Source organism: Bos indicus, chromosome 5, assembly GCF_029378745.1.
Source record: "Bos indicus isolate NIAB-ARS_2022 breed Sahiwal x Tharparkar chromosome 5, NIAB-ARS_B.indTharparkar_mat_pri_1.0, whole genome shotgun sequence".
Lineage (NCBI taxonomy): Eukaryota > Metazoa > Chordata > Mammalia > Artiodactyla > Bovidae > Bos > Bos indicus.
In genome coordinates, this window is record NC_091764.1 from 28,648,106 (window position 1) to 28,668,996 (window position 20,891).

A 20,891-nucleotide genomic window follows, 5' to 3' on the forward strand; every position below is an offset into this window, starting at 1 on the left:
CTGTCCATGGGATTTCCCAGGAAAGAATACTGAAGTGGGTTGCCATTTCCTCCAGAGGATCTTCCCGGTCCAGAGACTGAACTCAAATCTCCTTCATTGGCAGGCAGATTCTTTATCACTGAACCACCAGAAAATCCCAAACTTACCTAGTGCTGTATGTCAGTTATGTCCATAAAACTGGAAAAAAATTAAAAAAAAAAATTTAAATAGCAAGTGATATGTACAGACAGTCCATAGAAAAGGAAATATGAATGGCTTCTCAGTTCAGTTCAGTCCAGTCACTCAGTCGTGTCCAAGTCTTTGTGACCCCATGGACTGCAGCATGCCAGGCCTCCCTGTGCATCACCAACTGCCAGAGTTTACTGAAACTCATGTCCATTGAGTTGGTGATGCCATTCAACCATCTCATCCTCTGTTGTCCCTTTCTCCTCCTGCCTTCAATCTTTCCCAGCATCAGGGTCTTTTCAAATGAGTCAGCTCTTCAAATCAGATAGCCAAAGTATGGGAGCTTCAGCATCAGTCCTTCCAATGAATATTCAGGACTTCCTTTAGGTTGGACCATTTGGATCCCCTTGAAGTCCAAGGATCTGCCTTCCAATGCAGAGGATGTGGATTTGATCCTTTGTCAGGGAACTAAGATCCCACATGCTGTGGCACAGCTAAGCCTGTGCACCACAACTACAGAGAAGCCTGAGCCCCACAAGGAAAGGTCCCGTGAGCCACAACTAAGACTCAACACTGCCAAATAAATCATTTTTAAACTATTTATTTTTGGCTGCGCTGGGTCTTCCTTGCTGTCTGTGGGCTTTGTCTTGTTGCAGAGAGTAGGGGCTACTCTCAAGTCGTGCTTAGTCTTCTCATTGTGCTGTCTTCTCCTGTTGAATCACACAGGCTCTAGAGTGTGGGCTCAGTAGTTGTGGTGCAGGGGCTCAGTTGCCTTACAGCGTGTGGAATCTTCCTGGACCAGGATGGAACCCATATCCTCTGCTTTGGCAAGCGGATTCTTAGCCACTGGACCTGGACGTCATTGCTTTTGCTCAGGCTTTCTCTAGTTGCAGCAAGCAGGTGCTGCTCTTCCTTGTGATGTGTGGGTTTCTCATCGCAGAAGCTTCTCTTGTGGAGCACAGGCTCCAGGCATGCAGGCTTCAGTAGTTGCAGCACATGGGCTCTAGAATGTGGGCTCAGTAGTTGTGATGCAAAGGCTTAGCTGCTTCAAGACATGTGGAATCTTCCTGGACCTGAGATCGAACCAGTTTCCCCTGCACCTTCAGGCAGATTCTTATCCTCTGTGCCACCAGAGAAGTCCCTGATTAGAGCTTCTTAATGTACCTTTATTGAACACCTACTCTGTGTTGGACTCTTCACTACTATTAACAGAAAACAAAAACACCTCCTAGTTCCCAGCACAAAGAGGGAGGGTGGAGGTTTGTGGAAGAATCCAGTCAGGCTCTGAAGCAACCTTTTCAAAGCTTTGGCTGGTCTTTGTGTAACTAAGGGAACAAAGATTACAAGATATATGACTCAGAAATGGATCCTCTTTTCTTATTGCTGGCAAGCCTTTGTAGGAGAAGCAATAACACTGCTCTGCATAATAATGTCAAGGCCTAACTCCACTGTAGCTGGGGAGCCTAGTAAATCCTGGGACAGCTTCTCTTCTTTTGGGATTCTGAGCAATTTTTATCCCTGTGAAATCCCAAACCACTTGTATCAGAATCACTTAGTGTTTATTAAAAATGCAGCATAGTAGGGTGATTCTACCACATAACATTTGCTGGTTTGAGGGTTAAGCTTTCATTTTATTCTTCAAGGTGTGTGTGTGTTGTGTATGTGTGGTCCAAAAGTTATTTTCCAAAGGGCACTCAGAAGAGTAGAGCCTCATGTCCATCTCCATCTGGCCGAGGGACTGGAAGGGGTCTGAACTTGGGGTGCCAGCCTTTCTTGGACAAATTTTCTGGGTGGATTTTGTACTAGAGCTCATAGCGCCCACTCTATCCCTCACCCTCTGCCACATACTCACCTCTTCCAGACTGAATATGTCAGATTTAGGGAAACGTACTTCTGAATACGGGGCTCCCAGCTGGTGCTAGTGGTAAAGAATCCACCTGTAACGCAGGAGACCCGGGTTCAATCCCTGGGTTGGGAAGATCCCCTGGAGGAGGAAATGGCAACCCACTCCAGTATTCTTATTTAGGAAATCCCATGAATAGAGGAGCCCGACGGGCTACTGTCCATGGGGTCGAACAGAGTTGGACACCACTAAGCGACTGTGCACGCACACACTTCTGAGTAAAAGTGAGGAAGCAGAGGGAGGAAGGGCCTGGGCCCTCCCAGAAAGGAGTGGAGGTTTGAAGGAGGAGTTACTAGGGAGGAAAACTGACCTGATGACAGGGAGTCAGATTAGGGTTTGGGGTCCAGGCATGCAAAATCTGACCTGCTCATAAAAACTGAACTTCTTATCTGGTTTTCATTTGAATTACCTAGAAAGTTAAAATAAAAAATTTAATGCTTTCTCTTACTCATTGGAATTCTCTTTAGCTTTTTTCCCAACTCTTCAATAAAAACAACCTCGAGGGACTTCCCTGGTGATCCAGTGGCTAATACTCTGCACTCCCAATGCAGGGGGCCCAGGTTCGATTCCTGGTCAGGGAACTAGATCCCACATCCCCCAACTAAAGATCCCTCGTGCTGCAACTAAGATCTGACACAGCCAAATAAATAATTTTCTTTAAAAAAGAGCAACCGTATTTAGTCATGCTGGGGAGAACTCACAGATGTGCCCCACTGTGACTACAGCTGCATTTCATCCAGAGGAACCACACCAGACAACTAGCGGCCAGGTGAGTGACGCAGGATAGATGGAAACAGAGGATCAAGCGAAAGACTTGGGGGCACAGGCAAGCGAGAAGCCTTGCCTTCCATTCCATTTCCCCAAATAAATATACAGTTCCCACAGGGTATTTTGTTCTAGGATCCACCCCACCTTCACAGATACCAAAATCCAAGGCTGCTCAGATCCCTTATATAAAATGGTATTTGCCTAAAACCTCCACACATTCTCCTGTATAACTTGAAATCATCTCTAGATTACTTATAATACCTCAGTTCAGTCGCTCAGTTGTGTCCAGCTCTTTGCCACCCTGTGGACTGTAGCCCACCAGGCTCCTCCAACCATGGGATTTTCCAGGCAAGAATAGTGGAGTTGGTTGCCATTTCTTTCTCCATACAATGTAAATGCTATGTAAATTGCATAGTTTTAAATACTATGTAGTTGTAGATACTATGTACAAAGTTTGATTTGCAGCATATTCACCTTTTGCTTTTGGGGACTTTCTGGGATTTATTTTCCAGATATTTTCAATCCTTGGTGGATTGAATCCTCTGATGCAATACCCGTGGATAGTGGATGGCCAGCTGTGCTAGAGAGACTGCTACTGCTGCTGCTAAGTCGCATCAGTCGTGTCCTACTCTGTGCGACCCCATAGATGGAAGCCCACCAGGCTCCTCTGTCCCTGGAATTCTCCAGGCAAGAACACGAGTGGGTTGCCATTTCCTTCTCCAATGCATGAAAGTGAAAAATGAAAGTGAAGTCGTTCAGTCGTGTCCGACTCGTAGCAACCCCATGGACTGCAGCCTACCAGGCTCCTCCGTCCATGGGATTTCCCAGGCAAGAGTACTGGAGTGGGGTGCCATTGCCTTCTCCGTGCTAGAGAAAGGGGGCCTTTAAAATAGAGGAAAGTGATGACACTTGGGTTTCATATACATCATCTCATTTAATACTTAAAAAACTCTAGAAGTGTAATTCCCATTTTACAAATGAGAAACTACAGCCTAAAGAGGCCATCTTGCCCCCAAATGAAACAGCTAGTCAGTGACCATGATCAGATCTGAACCCAGATCTGTAGATCTGGCTGAATTATAATATCTCCTCCTGGATCCTGTGGCAGAGGAGTTTGGCAATCGTGGCAGTTAACTGCCTGTCCATTTGTTATTCTTTATTCTTTGGGTTATTTGATGCTTTCAAGCCTGTATTGCTTCTGAAGTTCACAGAAATAATAAAGATACTAAAAAGAGAAAATAATACAATCAGTGGTTCTTGGAAAACAATGTGAAATGCCTCTGGGAGTGGTAGGTTTCATTATTCCAGAGGATTTAGGAAGACAGTATAAAGAACATGGAATATGGAAGAAAACGGAGATCCCAGTCCTGCTCTGCTCACCAGCTGTTTGGCTTTAGACAAATCACTTAACCTCTCTGAGCCTGAGTTGTCTCATCTTGAAATTATTCCTATCTCACAGACATGGTATGAAGGTTAAATAATAACATAAATGGTAACACTTCTTAGGCTGCAGAATGCAATCTGTATCTTAATGTAAGTATGAAGTCTAAAAAAAATCTATCATTTGCTAAAGCTGCTCCTTTGTTGCAAGAAAGGGGACTCCTTTTGGACACTTCTGGACACAGTTTCTGTGGAAGCAGGAGTCAGAGGCCTTTAGCCAAGTTAAATGAATGATGGTTGATTCTGCCAACTTATTTCCTACTCCAAGTTTTCTTTTCCTCTTATCTACACATCTGCATGTCAGGAATAAAATTTTTCCCCTATGATATGATTTTTTTGATGGAAACTTCCAGACTTAGATGGGAGAGAGAAGAAGGGGGGAACAAAAGCCCACGTTTCTTCAGCATTTCAATCAACAACCTCATTTTCTTCTAACAGTTGAAGTGAACTTCTTATGAATAATGGATGATAACCTGATGAATATGCACACAGCCTATTATGCCTGTGAGGTTTGGTGAATAATTTATGAGCTAAAATGTTCCTTACCTTGTTACTGTACAAAAATTATGGGGAAAAAATCCATATTTACCCTTTGAGCTGGTAAGGTGATCTGTCAGAGTGACAGCAGCCCAGCAATAATTTTACATCATTGCTAAAATTAAAGTAAATAGATAAAATATATGCATTTCAGGGTGGGAAGTCTATAAAAAAGGGAGCATGCCCAGCCACACTCCTTGCCAAGCAAGTATTCCAGAACTCTGACTTCTCACCTTTAAATAGCCCTGCATTGTTACCAGCACTCAGGGATCTTCTCTTTGATGGTCCTTTTCCCCTCACAAGGACTTCAATATAACCAGTCAAGGTGAACGATAGCTTCCCTGTTTTATGAAAGCTGGCCAACTACAAGCCATGATGTAAAATTTAAGACATCAGAGATTTTTTAAAAAGAAAGTCCTAAAAGCTTTCAGAGAACAAGCAGGTAAACACAGTGGGGGGTGAGGGCGGGGCGGAAACCTGGCCCAGAAGCACTTGAAAAATGTATTTGCATTGCTGTCTTCCCTCACAGCTGAAAGATTTTTTCCCCTGCTGACCGGCCTGACTCCCTGCTGTATCATCCTTCAACTCACTCCCACCTGCCCAAGCCTCCTTCTCTTAGCAACAGCAAAGATGCCTTTAACCTGGTGATTGGCAGGAGGAGGGGCAAGATTAACTTGGCAGTTAAGGAAGGTGTCTGAGAAAATATATGTGGATCCTGGGGAAATTTGGTTGCTCCAGGGCAACTTTTGAAGATCTGAAACTGAGTCAGTCCTCAAACCAGGCAAAACAGGATTCTAGGGATTATCTACTTAGATCCCAAGAGCTTTCTAGGAATAGAGAGCAGGGCCAAGGAAGGCTCTTGCTGTCAACAGAGCATCCCTGATGGTTGGAGGAGACTCGGGTGAAAGACGAAACGCAAGGCCCTGTCCTACATCTGTTGGGTAAACCAATACATTCTCAGGAAACAGAAAGAAAGGGCTATTTACTACAAATTATGAGGTTTTTGAAACAATGATATAATTAAAATAATATTAATTTGAACAGTTCAGTATTATTCAAGAAGACTACTTAGAGGGGGTAAATCCTGAGGAGAGCTTGCAAGGAAAGAACAGCCCCAGCTGAATGGGAAGATTAGAGGTACATACGGCCAGGCCTTCCTGATTTGGGCCCTGCCTATCTTTCTAAGTTTATTTTATGAAGTTCTTCCCATCACTTGCTGTGCTCCAGTTTCTTGAACACCAGGTTCTTTCCTGTCTTATCACCTCTGCTGTTCCTTTGGTCTCCTGCCTATTTCACTTTTAAAAAATATTTATTTTTATTTGACTGCACCGGGTCTAAGTTGCAGCATGCAGAATCTTTAGTTGCAGCATGTAGGATCTAGTTCCCTGACCAGGAATTGAACTCGGGCCCCCTGCAATGGGAGTGCCGTCTTAGCCACTGGAAAATCAGGAAAGTCCCTATTCCATCTTTTAAACTTCGCCTTATATGTGACTTCCTTAGGGAGGCCTTCCCTGCCCCCAGTGTGATTCTTTCTCATATCACCTTCTGGTTTCCTTCACCGTCACATGTAATGATATATTTGTGTGCTTATTTTTTTAACATGTGTTTCCCCAGAAGACTGTAAATTTCAAGAAAGCTGTTTTGTTTTCCACTGGACACTTAGCATCCAATCTAGTAGACAATAATATTTTTTGAATAAATGTAGGCTCAGAAGCACAGGAAGTGGGAGCAAAGGAGGAAAAAAAATGTACTGGGCTGAAGATACTATTGATGAGTTTTCTTTGGCACAGCATGTCACTGGTGACAGCTTCTCCCTACTTACTCATGGAAATATTTGTATTGTTGGCTTTTTCTCTGACTATAAAATGTATACTTATTCCAACAATCATATTGCAATATTTTTTAAAAAAAAAGACTATTTCAAGCATCAGTGAGGATGAAACAACTAGAACTCTCATACATTACTAGTAAGGATATAAATTGGTTCAGACATTTTGGGAAAGTATTTAGCTGTATCCGTGTTGAAAGTGTTAGTGGCTCAGTTGTGTCTATTCTTTGTCACCCCATGGACTGTAGCCTGCCAGACTCCTCTGTCCATGGAATTTCTCAAGGCAAGCATACTGGAGTGGATAGTCATTTCTTTCTCCAGGGGATCTTCCCAGCCCAGGGATCAAACCCAGGTGTCCTGCATTGCAGGCAGACTCTTTAATGTCTGAGCCACCAGGGGAGCAGTATCTATGGGGTTAGCCAAAAAGTTCATTCGAGTTTCTGTAAGATGTTACAGAAAACCCAAACCCAAAGTTTTTTCTTGGCCAACCCAATAAAAAGTTGAACATATACCCCAAACTTAGCAATTCCACTTCTCAGTATTCACCTAGGAAAAATAAGTGCATGTATTCATTTAGAGACTTATACAAGCATGTTTAGAGCAGCTTTTATGCATAAAAGACAAAAAGAGAAATTAGTCAAATGCCCATCAATAGTAGAATGGATAAATTGTGGTATAATTATACAATGGAATGTATACAGCAGTATAAAAGAACAAGGAATACTGTTAAACACAACAACATGGGTGCATCTCAAAAACATGTGTTGAGTAACAGAAACCAGACACAAAAGAATACACATCCTGTCTGACTCCATTTAGATGAATTTCAAGAACCAGTAAAATTAATCTATAGTGATAATTGGAAGTTTACCTATCAAGGAACACAGAGGAGTCCTCTCAGGTGTTGGAAATGCTCTATATCATATTGTGGGTAGTGATTTTATATATGTTTATAAAATATATATGTGTTGACATATAATAAAATGTAATTATTACAATTATGCCCAGGGTTCCCTCATTGCAAGCAGATTCATTACCATTTGAGCTACCAGGGAAGCCCCAGTTGTTATAAAAAATATTATATGTAAATAACATATAATCTATTTTATATGTAAATAATATGTGTAAATAATGTAATGTGTAGATAAAAATAAATATTTTATGTATGTATAAATAATTCATCAATATGTACATTTAAGGTTTGTGTACTTTACTGTGTGCATGTTATAACCGATAAAAAATTTAGACCAACAAAAAAGTAATATATGTTCAGCATCAAAAATTTAGGCAGAAGAGTATACAATATAAATTTAAGGCTTCCTTTTTCCAAAGGAAACCACAATTACCATTCTCATGTATGGCTCCCTGAACCCCTTTGATCACATCCGTTTCTTTCTTCATACTGTCCCTGATATCATGCATTTGATTTATCTGTGTGTAGCACCAAACCATGTCACATAGACTAAGAGTTTTTGTCCTCATGTGACAACATTCAATAGCAATACTGAGCCTCTTTTTCACATAAACAGCAGTAGGAAATACAAAAATGAGTTGTCACCATCTGTGCTCTCAAGAAACTTACAGCCTAAGAGGAGGGACCATAGGGATAAAAGACCAAACAAAACCTTCAAGAACTGTAATACTGTCATGTATCAGTTTCACAAGCCCAGTTAAAACTACTGAACAGGTAATGATACCTTACAATTGTATATCAGTTAGAATTTTTCAAGATTCTTTCACATACAAGCTCACACAGTTAAACTTCTTGATCCCGTGAAGTAATGATAATAGAAAAGTAAGTAATGAAGTTAAATTACCTGCCTGAACTGTTAGTGGAAGGGTAGGGGCTAAACCCTAAATATCCTAACTTGGAATCCATGGGTTACTAATAGATCTGCCAAGTGCAGGTAAGGTTCTGGAAAAGTGTGTAGAGATGATCTCCCACCTGGTGCTGCTCCCCTCTCCTCCTCTCCCCTGCCTTTCAGTGTCCTTCCATGCGGAGGGGGGCGGGGGCGGTGAACAGTCTCCGGTGGGCTGAGGGCTCCACTTCCATTCTCCTCACATTACCTCTAACTCGTCTATGCTTACCTCATCAAAAGATAAGCCACCAAATCTGGGGGTGGGGGTGGGGGGGGGGTGGCAGGGGGCGGGGAGCGGGCAGTAGATGGCGGGCCAGAGGGCAAGCAGCCCAGGCTGACGGCAGGCTGTCTCTAGGTCTCAAAGCTGGGACCCACAGTCGCTGGATTTACAAAGCCTCCCTCCTCCCCAATTCTTCTCTCATTCTTTCTCTTCCCCTTTGTTCTTCCAACTCCTTCCTCTTTTATTTGCCAACAACGTCTCAGTCCGTCTTCCCTCAGCCTCAAACAGTGCCTCTTTCTATCCCTTCCCCCTTCCCCACCTTCAGGAGCCTCTTAAACCAAACCCTTCCCGACATCACCACCACCAAAGCAGAACGCTGGGGTTGTTTTTTTTTTTTTGCTCCATGCCACAGAACTTTGTCTATTTTTTTACATTTCCCCATCTACTTGGTCAAGAAAACAGGCAAGCTAGTCTCTAGACAGCTGCTATTGAGGTGTGTATATGCGGGCTTTCGGGTCCAGGCCCCGACGCCTCCCACCTCCCCACCACGTTCCCCCCGGGTGAGATGGAGCTCGGCCACAGCTGCTCCGGAGGTTGGTTGGGCGGTGGTTTTGGTCTGGCTGAGTTCCCTCCCTTTTCTCACAGTGGGGGCCCGGCCTGGGACTTGGGAATGGACACGAACTTGACTTTGAACGTTGAGCAGGGCAACTGACCAAGCTAGAGAGGACAGGGCGGCCGCTGGGAGTTACCGCCCCAACCCTAGGCTGACGGGAATGTGGCATAGGGTCCCCAGTTTGGACTTCTGTGCTCCCCACTCTCGCACCTTCCAAAATGAAACGACCTCAGGATGCTTCTCGGAGCGGGGCTGCGTGACCCACCCCATCGACTTTCCACTCCAGTCCGGGGAACTAGTCTGTGGGGCCTCTGAGAGCGGGGGTGGCAAGGGGCTGGGGTGCCCCCACCATCGCTAGTTCTCGGTTCCCCAGATCCCCTCCCTTCCCTGCCGGCCCGCCCAGCCCGCCGCCCCCGGCGGCTGGCGCGCGCGGTGCAGCATGCGGGAAAGCTCTTTGCATAAATTATGCTCATGACGCAGCAGCTAAAAAAATCCAAGTAGCAGAAGGAGGGAAAAAAAACGAGGGGGGGGAGGGAAAAGGGGGGGGCCGTGGAAGGGGGGAAAGGAAGAAAAAAATATATATATATATACCTGACCGCCCCCCCCCCACCCACCCTGCTTCCCCTTCTCGCTTCCCAGCCGTCCCCCCTCCGCCCAGCGCAGCCCGCCGAGTCCCTTTCGGCTCTGGCCAGCCCGGGCTGGGGGCCCGGGGGCGGCGGCGGGTCCCGACCGGCTCCCGGGCCGAGCCGAGCCCAGCCAAGCCGCACTGGCTTCTTTGTCTGCGGGTGGCGGCTGCCCTGGCCCCCGGGCCCCGGCCCCCGGCCCCCTGGCCCGAGCTGTGAGATGAATCTCTAATCGGTGGCCGCCGGGCACCCAGGGCGAAGGCAGCTCGGGCTCGGGCTCCGGTAAGTAGCGGGGTCCGGGGCGGGGAGGGGTTTGCACAGAGGGGGAGGGGGCCGGGCAGGGGAGGTTTCGGGTTTGGTTAATATGCAATGCCCGTAATTAGCATAATTTATATATTTATGATAAAGAGAAAAAAAAATGCCGCGGGGCCGGGGCGCCGGGATGTTGGGCCGGGGCGACTAGGATCTCCGGGAGCTGAATGGTGTGTGGCCGCTCGCGGGAGGCCGGAGACCCCGGGGGCCGCGCCCTAGCTTTCCTGCCGGCCTGCGGGGACCGAGGGGAGGAGGGGGCGGTCGCCAGGTGGACCCCGTGGGGAGCTTGGACCTGGCCCCTCCCCATTTCTGCTCCGGGAGCCCAGGTTGGGTACGGACCACGGGGACGTTCTTTACCCAGCCCCTGTGGCGACCGCGAAAGGATTGTCGCCCCACTGGAGAACCCGGACGCCTGGGTTCCCAGCAGGCAAGGTCAAATGAGGCGGCCAGAGCCACCTGTCACAATTCTCTCCAACCACCAGACACCGGGAGGACTGGTGGGACTCGGGGTTAGGGACCTGGTACTGCTGGAAGGATGGGAGAGTGGTGGGAGGGTCACCGTCTAGCCGAGCACAAGCACTTCATAAATATTTAATAACAATATTATTATTAATAAATAGTCATCATAATGCACCCGCTATGTGCTCCCTGGGCATCCTCACCTGGCAAGGCCAAGGGAGCCGCAGGGCGCCTTGCAACCTCCACTTTCTCGCGTTGAGGTCCCCTACTCATTTGTCATTGGAACCCCCAAATCTTCGCAAGCCTCCGCAGCCGGCTGTGGGGAAAAATAAAACGCGGTTGTGAAGCCTGCCTAGACTAGTGGAAAGAAGCTCTTTGCGGAGAGCTGGGATCTGCTCTTTCAAATTCCTTGATCCCAAAGTAGAAGGCTGGTCTTCAATTGTTCATGAACATACTTCCCACCTCCCTTTTCTTGGTAATCCAAGGCAGCCACCGTTGACCAGCAGGGCCTTCTGAGGAATAATTCCATGTATTTTGTTTTGATTGAAGTCCAGCTTCTCAGGGTGTTATTTCTGTGATCTTTTATTTCTTTGCATATCTGCTGTAGACCTTCATTTATTTGTTCATTAGGGCGACAAAAATATCCACTCTGTGCCAACTCTGAACAATACAGACAGAATTTGCCCTGTCTTGGAGTTTTAATTTCAGTCTGATGGGTGGGATGGAGATGGGGACAGGCAGATCATAAACATGAAAAAAACAAGACAATATAGAGTGATTTGTGTCTGTGTGTGTGAGAGAGAGAGAGAGCGAGAGAGTGAGAGAGAGGAGATGGGTTATTCTCTTCTTGGAAGTACTACCTAGCAATTAAGAGATGACTCAGAAGAAATTTGCTTTTCTAAGGAGTCTTTGCATTATGAAGGAACATGGGACAAGATCATATCCCCCCTCCCCAAGATTTGCTCACTGTAAAGTCATAGTAGTAATCTTACATGTTTTTCATAACACTTTACAATTAAGAACAGTGCTTTACTTCAACTTAAAGCAATTACGTGTGCCAGGCCCTGTTCCAAAAGCTTTACATAAATGTTAATGATTTAACAATAGCCCATGAGGTGGGCACTGGAATTTAGCCCCATTTCACAGATAAGGAAACAGGCTGTGAGATGTTACCTTAAACAGAAGCGATACTCAATCTGAGTCTTCTGCCTTTAAACCCCAAGCTCTTTCTGTGTCAAAATGAGGGTCAGTGAGGCCACAGAGAGAATGGGACTCGGGAGAAACTGGCCAAATGAAGGAAGACTTGGGAATGAGGAGCTGAACTGGCACATTAGGAAGGGGTGAGTGTGACCAGGTTTCTTAAGAACTTAATACTACTTCTTTGAAATCATTTTTAAGTAGCCCTAGTATTGAAAATGAGGGCATGAAATTTGAAATAGGCTATGTATTTTGAGGAAAAGGTAGGAAATATGAGGAGACTAAAGGGTACGATCTGATATCATAATTTATGTTTTCAGCTCATATTCATTAACCTCTGTTGTGTACCAGGAATTTTATGAGGCTCTGGGATATGATGGTAAGTGGATATGCTTTCTTGGTCCTTAAAGTCTAGCAGGGGAACATACTTCTTGTTATTTACATTTATTTCACATTTATCCCTTCTATTCACCCTGCCAGGGATGAACCAAGTTTGGGTACAAGGGGATGGGGGGTGGGTGCAGAAGGAGAAAATAAATCTAAATGTGTCTTTATAAAACAAGTCTTTACTGTTTGAGTATATATGTCTAAAATTTACAAATGGTTGGTTGGGAAAGAAGTAAGTTTGTTCACTACTGTCCTGTCTTTTGCCCTTTTCTCTCCTTCTGGCCCATGTGTGTGACTAGCTAGTCTACCAATAGCTTGGCAAGTCATTTATCTCTGTCCATGAATTGGGGTTGGGGGAAGTAAATTGATTAGTGTTAATCGCTCAGTCATGTCCAACTCTTTGTGACCCCATGGACTGTAGCCCACGAGGCTCCTCTGTCCATAAAGGATTTCCCAAGCAAGGATACTGGAGTGGGTTGCCATTCCCTTCTCCAGGGCATCTTCCCAACCCAGGAATCAAATCTGGGTCTCCTACATTGCAAGCAGATTCTTTATCATCTGAGCCACCAGGGAAGCCCCAAAGTGAAAGTGTTAGTTGCTCAGTCATGTCTGACTCTTTGTAACCCCATGGACTGCAGCCCGCCAGGCGTCTCTGTCCATGGAGTTCTGCAGGCAAGAATACTGGAGTGGGTAGCCATTCCTTTCTCCAGGGGACCTTCCTGACCCAGGGATCAAACCCAGGGATCAAACCCAAGTCTCCTACATTGCAGTCAGATTCTTTATCATCTGAGCCACCAGGGAAGCCTGTTTTTATTTCTTGGCCATACCACAAGGCATGTGGGATCTTAGTTCCCTGAACAGGGATTGAACCCACACTCCCTGTGTTGGAAGCTCGGAGTCTTAACCACTGAAACAATTTGGAGCAGAATTGAGAGCTTCCGCTTTCCAGTGTGTCCTGATCCTTGGGGGCCAGAGCAGCCCCCATCAGCCTTCTTCCCATTTCCTGAATGAAGGCTTAGTGTGGTGTCAGGAGAATAGAAATCTGGGGCAGGTGATGTGACCTTGAAGTTTGAAGGTCATGGACTGTGCCCTTGGGCAAATCACCTGACCTCTCTCCACCTCCATTTTCCTATAGATAAAGATGGGGGTTATCGTAAGAATACAATGTTAAGCATTTTACTTGCATGATCTCATGAAAAAGTGAAAGTGTTAGTTGCTCAGTTGTGTCCTACTCTTTGCTACCCCATGGACTGCAGTCCACCAGGCTCCTCTGTCCATAGAATTCTCCAGGCAAGAATACTAGAGTGGGTTGCCATGCCCTTCTCTAGGGGATCTTTCTGATCTAGGGATTGAACCTGGGTCTCCCACATTGCTGGCTGATTCTTCACTGTCTGAGCCACCAGGGAAGCCCTAATCTCCTATCACCATTATAACAACCCCATAATGCTTGCCCATTTAATCAGCATTTTAAAGATAAGGAACTTAAACTTCAAAGAGATTCAGTCATTTGCCCAGGATGGCACAGCTATTTCATGACCAAGCTGGGATTTAATCTAGGTTTTTCTCCTAAGCCTATTCCATTATCTCTCTTTGATCATCAGCTTACTCTTCAATAAAAATGGGGATTGTAATAGCTAATTGTTATTTGTGCTTCATACAGTAATTCAAAGATAAGCTCTCTTATTATTTATCCCTGAAAAAAACGGAAGTAATCTGCCCGCTCGTCACACAGGTGGTCAGGCTTTACTATGTGTTTACTCTGTGGCCTCATGGGGCTGGTGTCAAAATTGAATAATAGTTAACAGTTCATATTTATTGAACCCTGACACAATTTGCTACAATGCCCAGTTATTCCTGTTTCAAATATGGTAACTGAGGCACCACCTAGGTTCCTAACTGCTGTACTAAATTTAAATGAGATAATATATGTAAGGGCTTCCTTGGTGGCTGAGATGGTAAAGAATCTGCCTGCAGTGTAGGAGACCCAGATTCAATATCCGAGTCAGGAAGATCCCCTGGAGAAGGGAATGGCTACCCACTCCAGTGTTCTTGCCTGGAGAATATGTAAATTTTTGTAATAGCTACCATCCTCTGAGCACTTACTATGTGCCAGTCGTTGATCTACACTTTTTAATGTGCATTAACTTATTCAGTCTTCACAATAGCCCTATGAAGTAGGTGCTATTACTCTCATTTTACAGATGAGGAAACTGAGGCAGAGAGGTTAAATAATTTGCCTGAAGTCCCACAGCTAGGGAATATCAAAGCTGAGATTGTGAACCCTAAAGTCTGTCTCCAAAGAATGCTCAGTGTAGTACTATGCATAAAGGGGCTGGGTCCCAATAAACTATTTTTAAAATTTATTTTTAAATTGAAGTATAGTTGATTTATAATGTTGTATTAATTTCCACTGTACAGCAAAGTGACTCAATTATACACACACATACTTTTTTTTAAATCTTCTGTTCCATTATCATTTATCCCAGGACCAACAAACTATTAATAATGATTAACAGTTTTTTATTAATCATTAATAGTATTTTTATTAATCATTAATAATGATTACTTTTCAGCAGATGGGAAGGGAAATCTATGTCCTGGGGCCAGAAATGGAGAAGGGTAGGAGAACATACAGAAAATCCATCAAGCAAATGAAAACTTGAAAGCTGTAGCAACCCACCTGAAGATTGATGGTTTAAGAACAGAGCAGATGATGCTTGCATGCAAGAGGGGATGTCATCTTGTGTTCCTTTGCATCAGGTACAACTGCATGGACCATGATGGAAGTCATAAGAAGTGGAGGGATTCTGGGTGCACTGGAAGGGAGAGCCAACAGGATTTGAAGAAATCAATATAGATGGAAATATAAGAGCAAAGGCAAGGATGACAGCAAGGTTTTCAACCTGAGCACCTGTGGAAGGATGAAGCTGCCATTTGCTGAGATGGGGAAGGCTGCAGGCAGGTGGAGCTGGTTTGGGGTGCAAATCAGGAGTTTGATTTTGAATATGTTAAGTATAAGATCTTGTAAGCAATCAGTAGGTAGTTGGATTATACGAGTCTGAAGTTCCCAGGTGAGGTCTCAGCTGGTGGCTGACAGGCTGGGTGAGACCACCTCAGGAAACCATCCTTGTCTGGATGATCCGGCTCAACTCCAACTACTAGTCTGTACTAATCTGCTTCCTGCTTCCTGTCCTTGTGACCTTTTTAGATGGCAGCCCTGCAGGAGGTAAGTTGGTGCGCGATTTAAATATAGAAGTGATGTAGAGCTGGAGATGCTGATGTCAACAAACAATCTCATGTGAGAGGATTATGTCAAAAATTTGAAAGGTAATTTCCCATAACAAATGTGACTTTCAATTAAATACCAGTGAAACTCATTCCATTCATTCCTTTAATCCATGCAGAATACTCTCCACCCCTCAAAATGACTATAGTGAGAGGTACTTTACCTCTTGGAAACCTGAACCACATTAAGTATATATAAAGTGATTAAAATCACAGAGATGAGTCTGCATTAAAAGTCTGAATCTCATACAACAAATTCCATTTTCCTCTACATGTCACAAGATGCTTCATGTACTATCAAATTGTATGTCTGAAACACATGCCACCCTGGAACAAGGGGCAAAGGACCATATAAAAGTGCATTAGATATCCCTTCAGTGTATCTTCTGCCACCCTCTATTCATCCACCATGACACTTAAACACACTATATTGTCGTTATCTTTTTATTTCCTCGATGCCCATATTAGACTGTTGACTCCTTAACAAAGCTGGAGAACATGCTTTTCCCCCCACTGTATCCCAGTGCCCAGCACATAGTGGCCACTGAAGTATTTGTTGAATAAACAAAGGACAAAGCATTTCAGGATTTTTCTTATAGGATCTCAGGCTATTCTAGGGGGTTCTGATTTGTTTTAGACTTCATTGCTCCTCCTGGGTGTCTTGGAAGATTACCTTAAGCCCAAAGCAGTTCCCAAAGGAAAATGATAAATAGAACCAGGTCCTCTAATTCAGTATTTCTGCCACTAAGAGTCCTGGATGGTCCTGGACCTCTGGATTTTTGGGTTGGAGACAAATGCCTCAGGACCTGCTGTTTATCCTCCTGAGGCTGCCTGTGTTTTTAGATGCTAGCACAGGAAAGCCAGGGACAAGTGAGCCATCTGTAAGCCTTGCCAGGTTTGATTCAGGTATTTTTCAAACTCACTCACTGAAGAAAGAAGGCAAAGGGGCATGCTGTGGCTGGGCACTGGCTCCTGTCCCAGCTTTAACCAAAGCAGCTCTGCTGTGGTCTATGTATGCACCGGGGTTCTACTCCTGGGGTAGTCATAGGAACCCCTTCTCTCAAAACTGACAGGTGATCGTCTCTCTTCATTGCTGTCAGGCTGTGGACACTGCATGATATCATGAGCTCCAAGGAGGCAGGCCATCCAGATGTGCTATTTACTACAGTCACTGGAGTGAAACCCCTAAAACCCCTGGGGTCAGCCAGCAGTTGCACTCCTAGGTATATACCCCCAAATTGAAAACAGGTGTTCCAACAAAAACTCATGTACAAAGATTCATAGATGCAATATTCGCAGTAGCAGAAAGGTAGAAACAACCAAAATATCCATCAGCGGATGATTCAATAAACAAAATATGGCATATCCATACCGTGGGATTTTTTTTTTTTTTGACATATGAGTTTAATTATGTGCTAGACTATCCAGATGGAAATATGTGATAAGTGGATGGAAACAAGAGTCATAAAATAAGAGAGGCCGGCATTTTTAGACCCATTTAAGTTTAGACATTTATAAGGTTGGACCGTTTTTTAACATTTACAGTAAAAAAAATTTTTTTTACCACAATAAACAGAACAATGTATTAAAACTGACTTCCAAAATCGTCCAAATTATTTTTTAATCGCTATTTAAATTTTTCACATATTTATTTAAATGTTTCCTTTGGCAGATTTCTCCAAAATACTGAAACCTTGTTTTAGAACTTGGTTTATATTTGGATAATAACAAGCTTCATAAATTGGTGTTCATCAGGATACCTTTCTCTAAGCTCTAGTGGCTTATACCTTCTCTTTAAAATGTGCAAGTATCTTTTTTATTATGTTGTCATTCTCAGAGATTCTCTGGAGAAAGAATTATGAATGAAACTCTTATGAATTCATCTTCATTTCTGTTACACTGGAGCAATTTATCATCTTAGCCACAGTGATCTATCAACTGGATGAGGTTCAGTTTCTTGTCCTTTGGGGACTTGTTTGATGGCCCCTCACAAAGCAACATCTAGCTACAGTGTCTTTGCTTCCTTATTAACAATTGTAACTGGGACAGGTCCTTCTTTGAGTGATACATTTTGACTAGTTTTACCCTCTGAAGTTCTCTGTAATCTCCTTCACGGATTTGGTGGATTTGGCTTTTTCTTCATTTAATCCTTGTTTGGAAATATTCTCATTCACAAAATCATTTTGGAGGACCTTGCATAACCCAATATCCAGTGATTTAGATTCACATGCAACCCACTCCAGTACTCTTGCCTGGAAAATCCCATGGATGGAAGAGCCTCGTGGGCTGCAGTCCATGGGGTTGCTAAGAGTTGGAGAGGACTGAGCGACTTCTCTTTCAGTTTTCACTTTCATGCATTGGAGAAGGAAATGGCAACCCACTCCAGTGTTCTTTCCTGGAGAATCCCAGGGACGGGGGAGCCTGGTGGGCTGCCGTCTCTGGGATCGCACAGAGTCGGACACGACTGACGCAACTTAGCAGCAGCAGTTTTTGTTTTTGGTCGCGCCGTGTGGCATGCGGGATCTTAGTTCCTTGACCAGGGATCCAACCTGCACCTGTCTCCCCCTGCCACCCCAGACTGGAAGTGCAGAGTCTTAATCACTTGATCACCAGGGAAGTCCTGCAGCAATATTCTTTAAAGTATTTTTCAAATATAAACTTTCTTCTAACTCACTATGTGTTTAAAATTTTCTTGAAATTCCAAACAGTTTTTCTTTTGCTAAGGATCCTGTCTTCTCTGAAAAGATCTGATTGTTTTTTTCATTCTCGACTTTGAGATGCTTCACCACTCCATTTATTTATGAGAATTAAATGAAGATCTTGTTTTCCTTAATCGCCCTTTAAGCGCTGCACTCATAGGTTGTGTTCTTGAACTATGCATATGGGGAGGTGGTGGATTGGCACAGACCTGCAGAGTGCTGGGTAAAGTCACAGCTGAGTCTGATGGACTTTCCATCTTGGAAACGAAGTCTTGGTTTACCTGTGCCTCTGTCTTCCCTGGAAAGTGAAAGAGTCTATACAATGAAATTTTATCCAGCTGTGTAAAGAAATGAAGCGCCGATACATGCTATGGATAAACCTTGAAAATATTCTGCAAAGTAAAAGAAGCCAGACACAAAAAAGACCCAATATCAAATGATTCCATTTATTAATACATGAAATATTAGTGTTAGTCTCTCAGTTGTGTCTGAGTCATTATGACCATGGACTGTAGCTCGCTAGGCTCCTCTGTCCATAGAATTCTCCAGGGAAGAATACTGGAGAGGGTAGCCAATCCCTTCTCCAGGGAATCTTCCTAACCCAGGAATTGAACCCAGGTCTCTGCATTGTAGGCAGATTCTTTACCATCTGAGTCATCAGGAAAGCCCATATGAAATATTGAGAACAGGCAAATCCAAAGAGAGAAAGCAGATTCATGATTGCCACAGGCAAGAAAAGGGAGTAACCGCTAATGGGCATGGAATTTCCTTTTGGAGGATGAAAATGCTCTGGAGCTAAACAGTGGTGATGGTTGCACAGCACTGTAAGTGTGCTATAAGTGTACTGAATTCCATCGAGTTGTACATTTAATTTGATGTCATGTGAATTTTACCTCAATTAATCAAATGACAACAACAAAAGGAAGCCCAATGAAACAAACCCAGAGGTAGAAAAGGAGGAGGAAGAGAAAGTGAGGAATCTAGAACACTTCTCCGAGCTGAGTGTCCTCATCTGTAACATGGTGATGCTAATGTTCACATACCCCAGCTGGCATGAGTAGTACGTGAATTAGTATTCCATAAAATGCTTAGCACAGTGGGCACTCAGAATAAAAATGTTAGTTGCTTCTCTGTTTCAGTGTCTAAAACCGGTTGTCCTAGTCATTACCTTTATTTCTTGTGACTGTGGTTCGTGGCTCCAGCCAGACCGTTTGTTCTTGTAAGGTCTTCTCTCCTCACTGCATGTGGCCGCTGCTCCACCATCTGGTATGTTGTCCTGCGTCCCACGTTAAAGGCCAGTGTGGTTCTTGGGCCACTGCCACAGAAACCCCTGAGGGACCCACCTATTGAATCAGACTCCCTGGAGATGTTTGGTCTGGGAAAATCGGGGTGGGGGAGTCTGCAGTTTTAATGCGTTCCAGGCGCATTAAAGTCTGAGACAACTGTTTCAATTTATTCCTATGTTTGCCATCTCTTCCCGGGGAAGTCTTCTCAGACCCCTCCCCTGAGAATTGCTTTGATACCCAGAGTGCTCCTTACTTGTGTCTGGTTCTGAGTGTCTGGGTCAAAGTCACTTTGGGCTCTGCTGGGTCTGCTCTTTCCCACTGGACTGGGGAACTCCCAGGGTTAGACGTCTGGCCCCTCCCCATTCCTCCTGTTACCCTGGCTCCTCCTGAGTGTAGGTTGTCCTAGGGTGCCGCAGGAAGTCAGACATTTTAATTTTAAAATCCTTAGAATCCTATTGCCTTCACTTCTACACATACCTGAGAGAACTTAGCTTCTCTCTCTTCCTACCATTCTACTTCTGACTTTCTGAGATGATATGGAAATTGTCTTAACATTGTCACATCAGCCTTTGCTTTTCCCATCTCATCTCACCCTGCAGAATGTGTAGGTGTGGGCCAGCCCCCATCCCACCCTGACAAGTGACCATGGATCCTGGAGCCGGGCCAGACTCATCTCTGACTGTCAATGAGCAGGTATCTTTTGGAGCAGGAAGAGGTAGGGGTGGGGAGGGGGATGGTGATGGACGGAGGGGTGTGGGCAAAGAGGAAAACTCCATAAAGCGCCTTGTTGTCTGTTCCTTACCAACGTTCATGGTCACTTGACCCATCCAGATGTGGTTGCCAGCTAGGATTTTTCAGGGGCTGGGTTTGGGGACTTTAGTGGTGACTTTAAAAAGTGAAATATGTATAAGTTAATATGGGGAAAGATTTGGATATCAGGGAACTTATTTATTTTTCTTGGTTATATATCATTTTCTAATTTTTCCTTCAATGACCTTTTATTACTTATGTAAAATTTTTTTAAAATTGGCGATACCTGTAGCTTGCAGAATCTTAATCTCCCAACCAGGGATCCAACCCAGGCCCCTACTAGCTGGCCGTGAGAGTACCAAGTCCTAACAACTGGACCACCAGGGAATTCCCTTATGTATTTTTTATGCATTTTTAAAAGGAGAAAAAAAGATTAACATCTCTTAAAATGTAATTGGAGTAAAGTTTCTCATAGTCAGGTTTGAGTCAGAAAGGAAACTGCTCGGGAAGGTTATTTCACTCATACTCCCCTGATGGGTCACATAGCTGCTTTTTTCCAA

At 44.3% G+C, this 20,891-nt stretch overlaps 1 protein-coding gene and 1 pseudogene across 6 annotated transcripts in view; one reads left to right on the forward strand and one right to left on the reverse strand.

The window, feature by feature from the left end:
• Positions 1-9,947: 9,947 nt before the first annotated feature.
• The window catches only part of POU6F1 (POU class 6 homeobox 1), a 28,804-nt gene continuing 17,860 nt past the window's right edge, over positions 9,948-20,891 (forward strand). Inside the window, exons 1-4 of one of the 6 annotated variants that reach the window (XM_070789095.1) lie at positions 9,948-10,238; positions 12,245-12,303; positions 14,885-16,819; positions 20,181-20,274. In XM_070789095.1, coding sequence (XP_070645196.1) covers positions 20,227-20,274 — 48 coding nt within the window. In that variant the 5' untranslated portion in view covers positions 9,948-10,238; positions 12,245-12,303; positions 14,885-16,819; positions 20,181-20,226. Of the gene's footprint in view, positions 10,239-12,244; positions 12,304-14,884; positions 20,275-20,891 lie in introns of all 6 variants that reach the window. The other 5 variants (XM_019960541.2, XM_070789096.1, XM_070789094.1 and 2 more) reach the window with 5 other exon arrangements.
• Positions 17,430-18,567, reverse strand: LOC109559095 (swi5-dependent recombination DNA repair protein 1 homolog pseudogene; annotated as a pseudogene).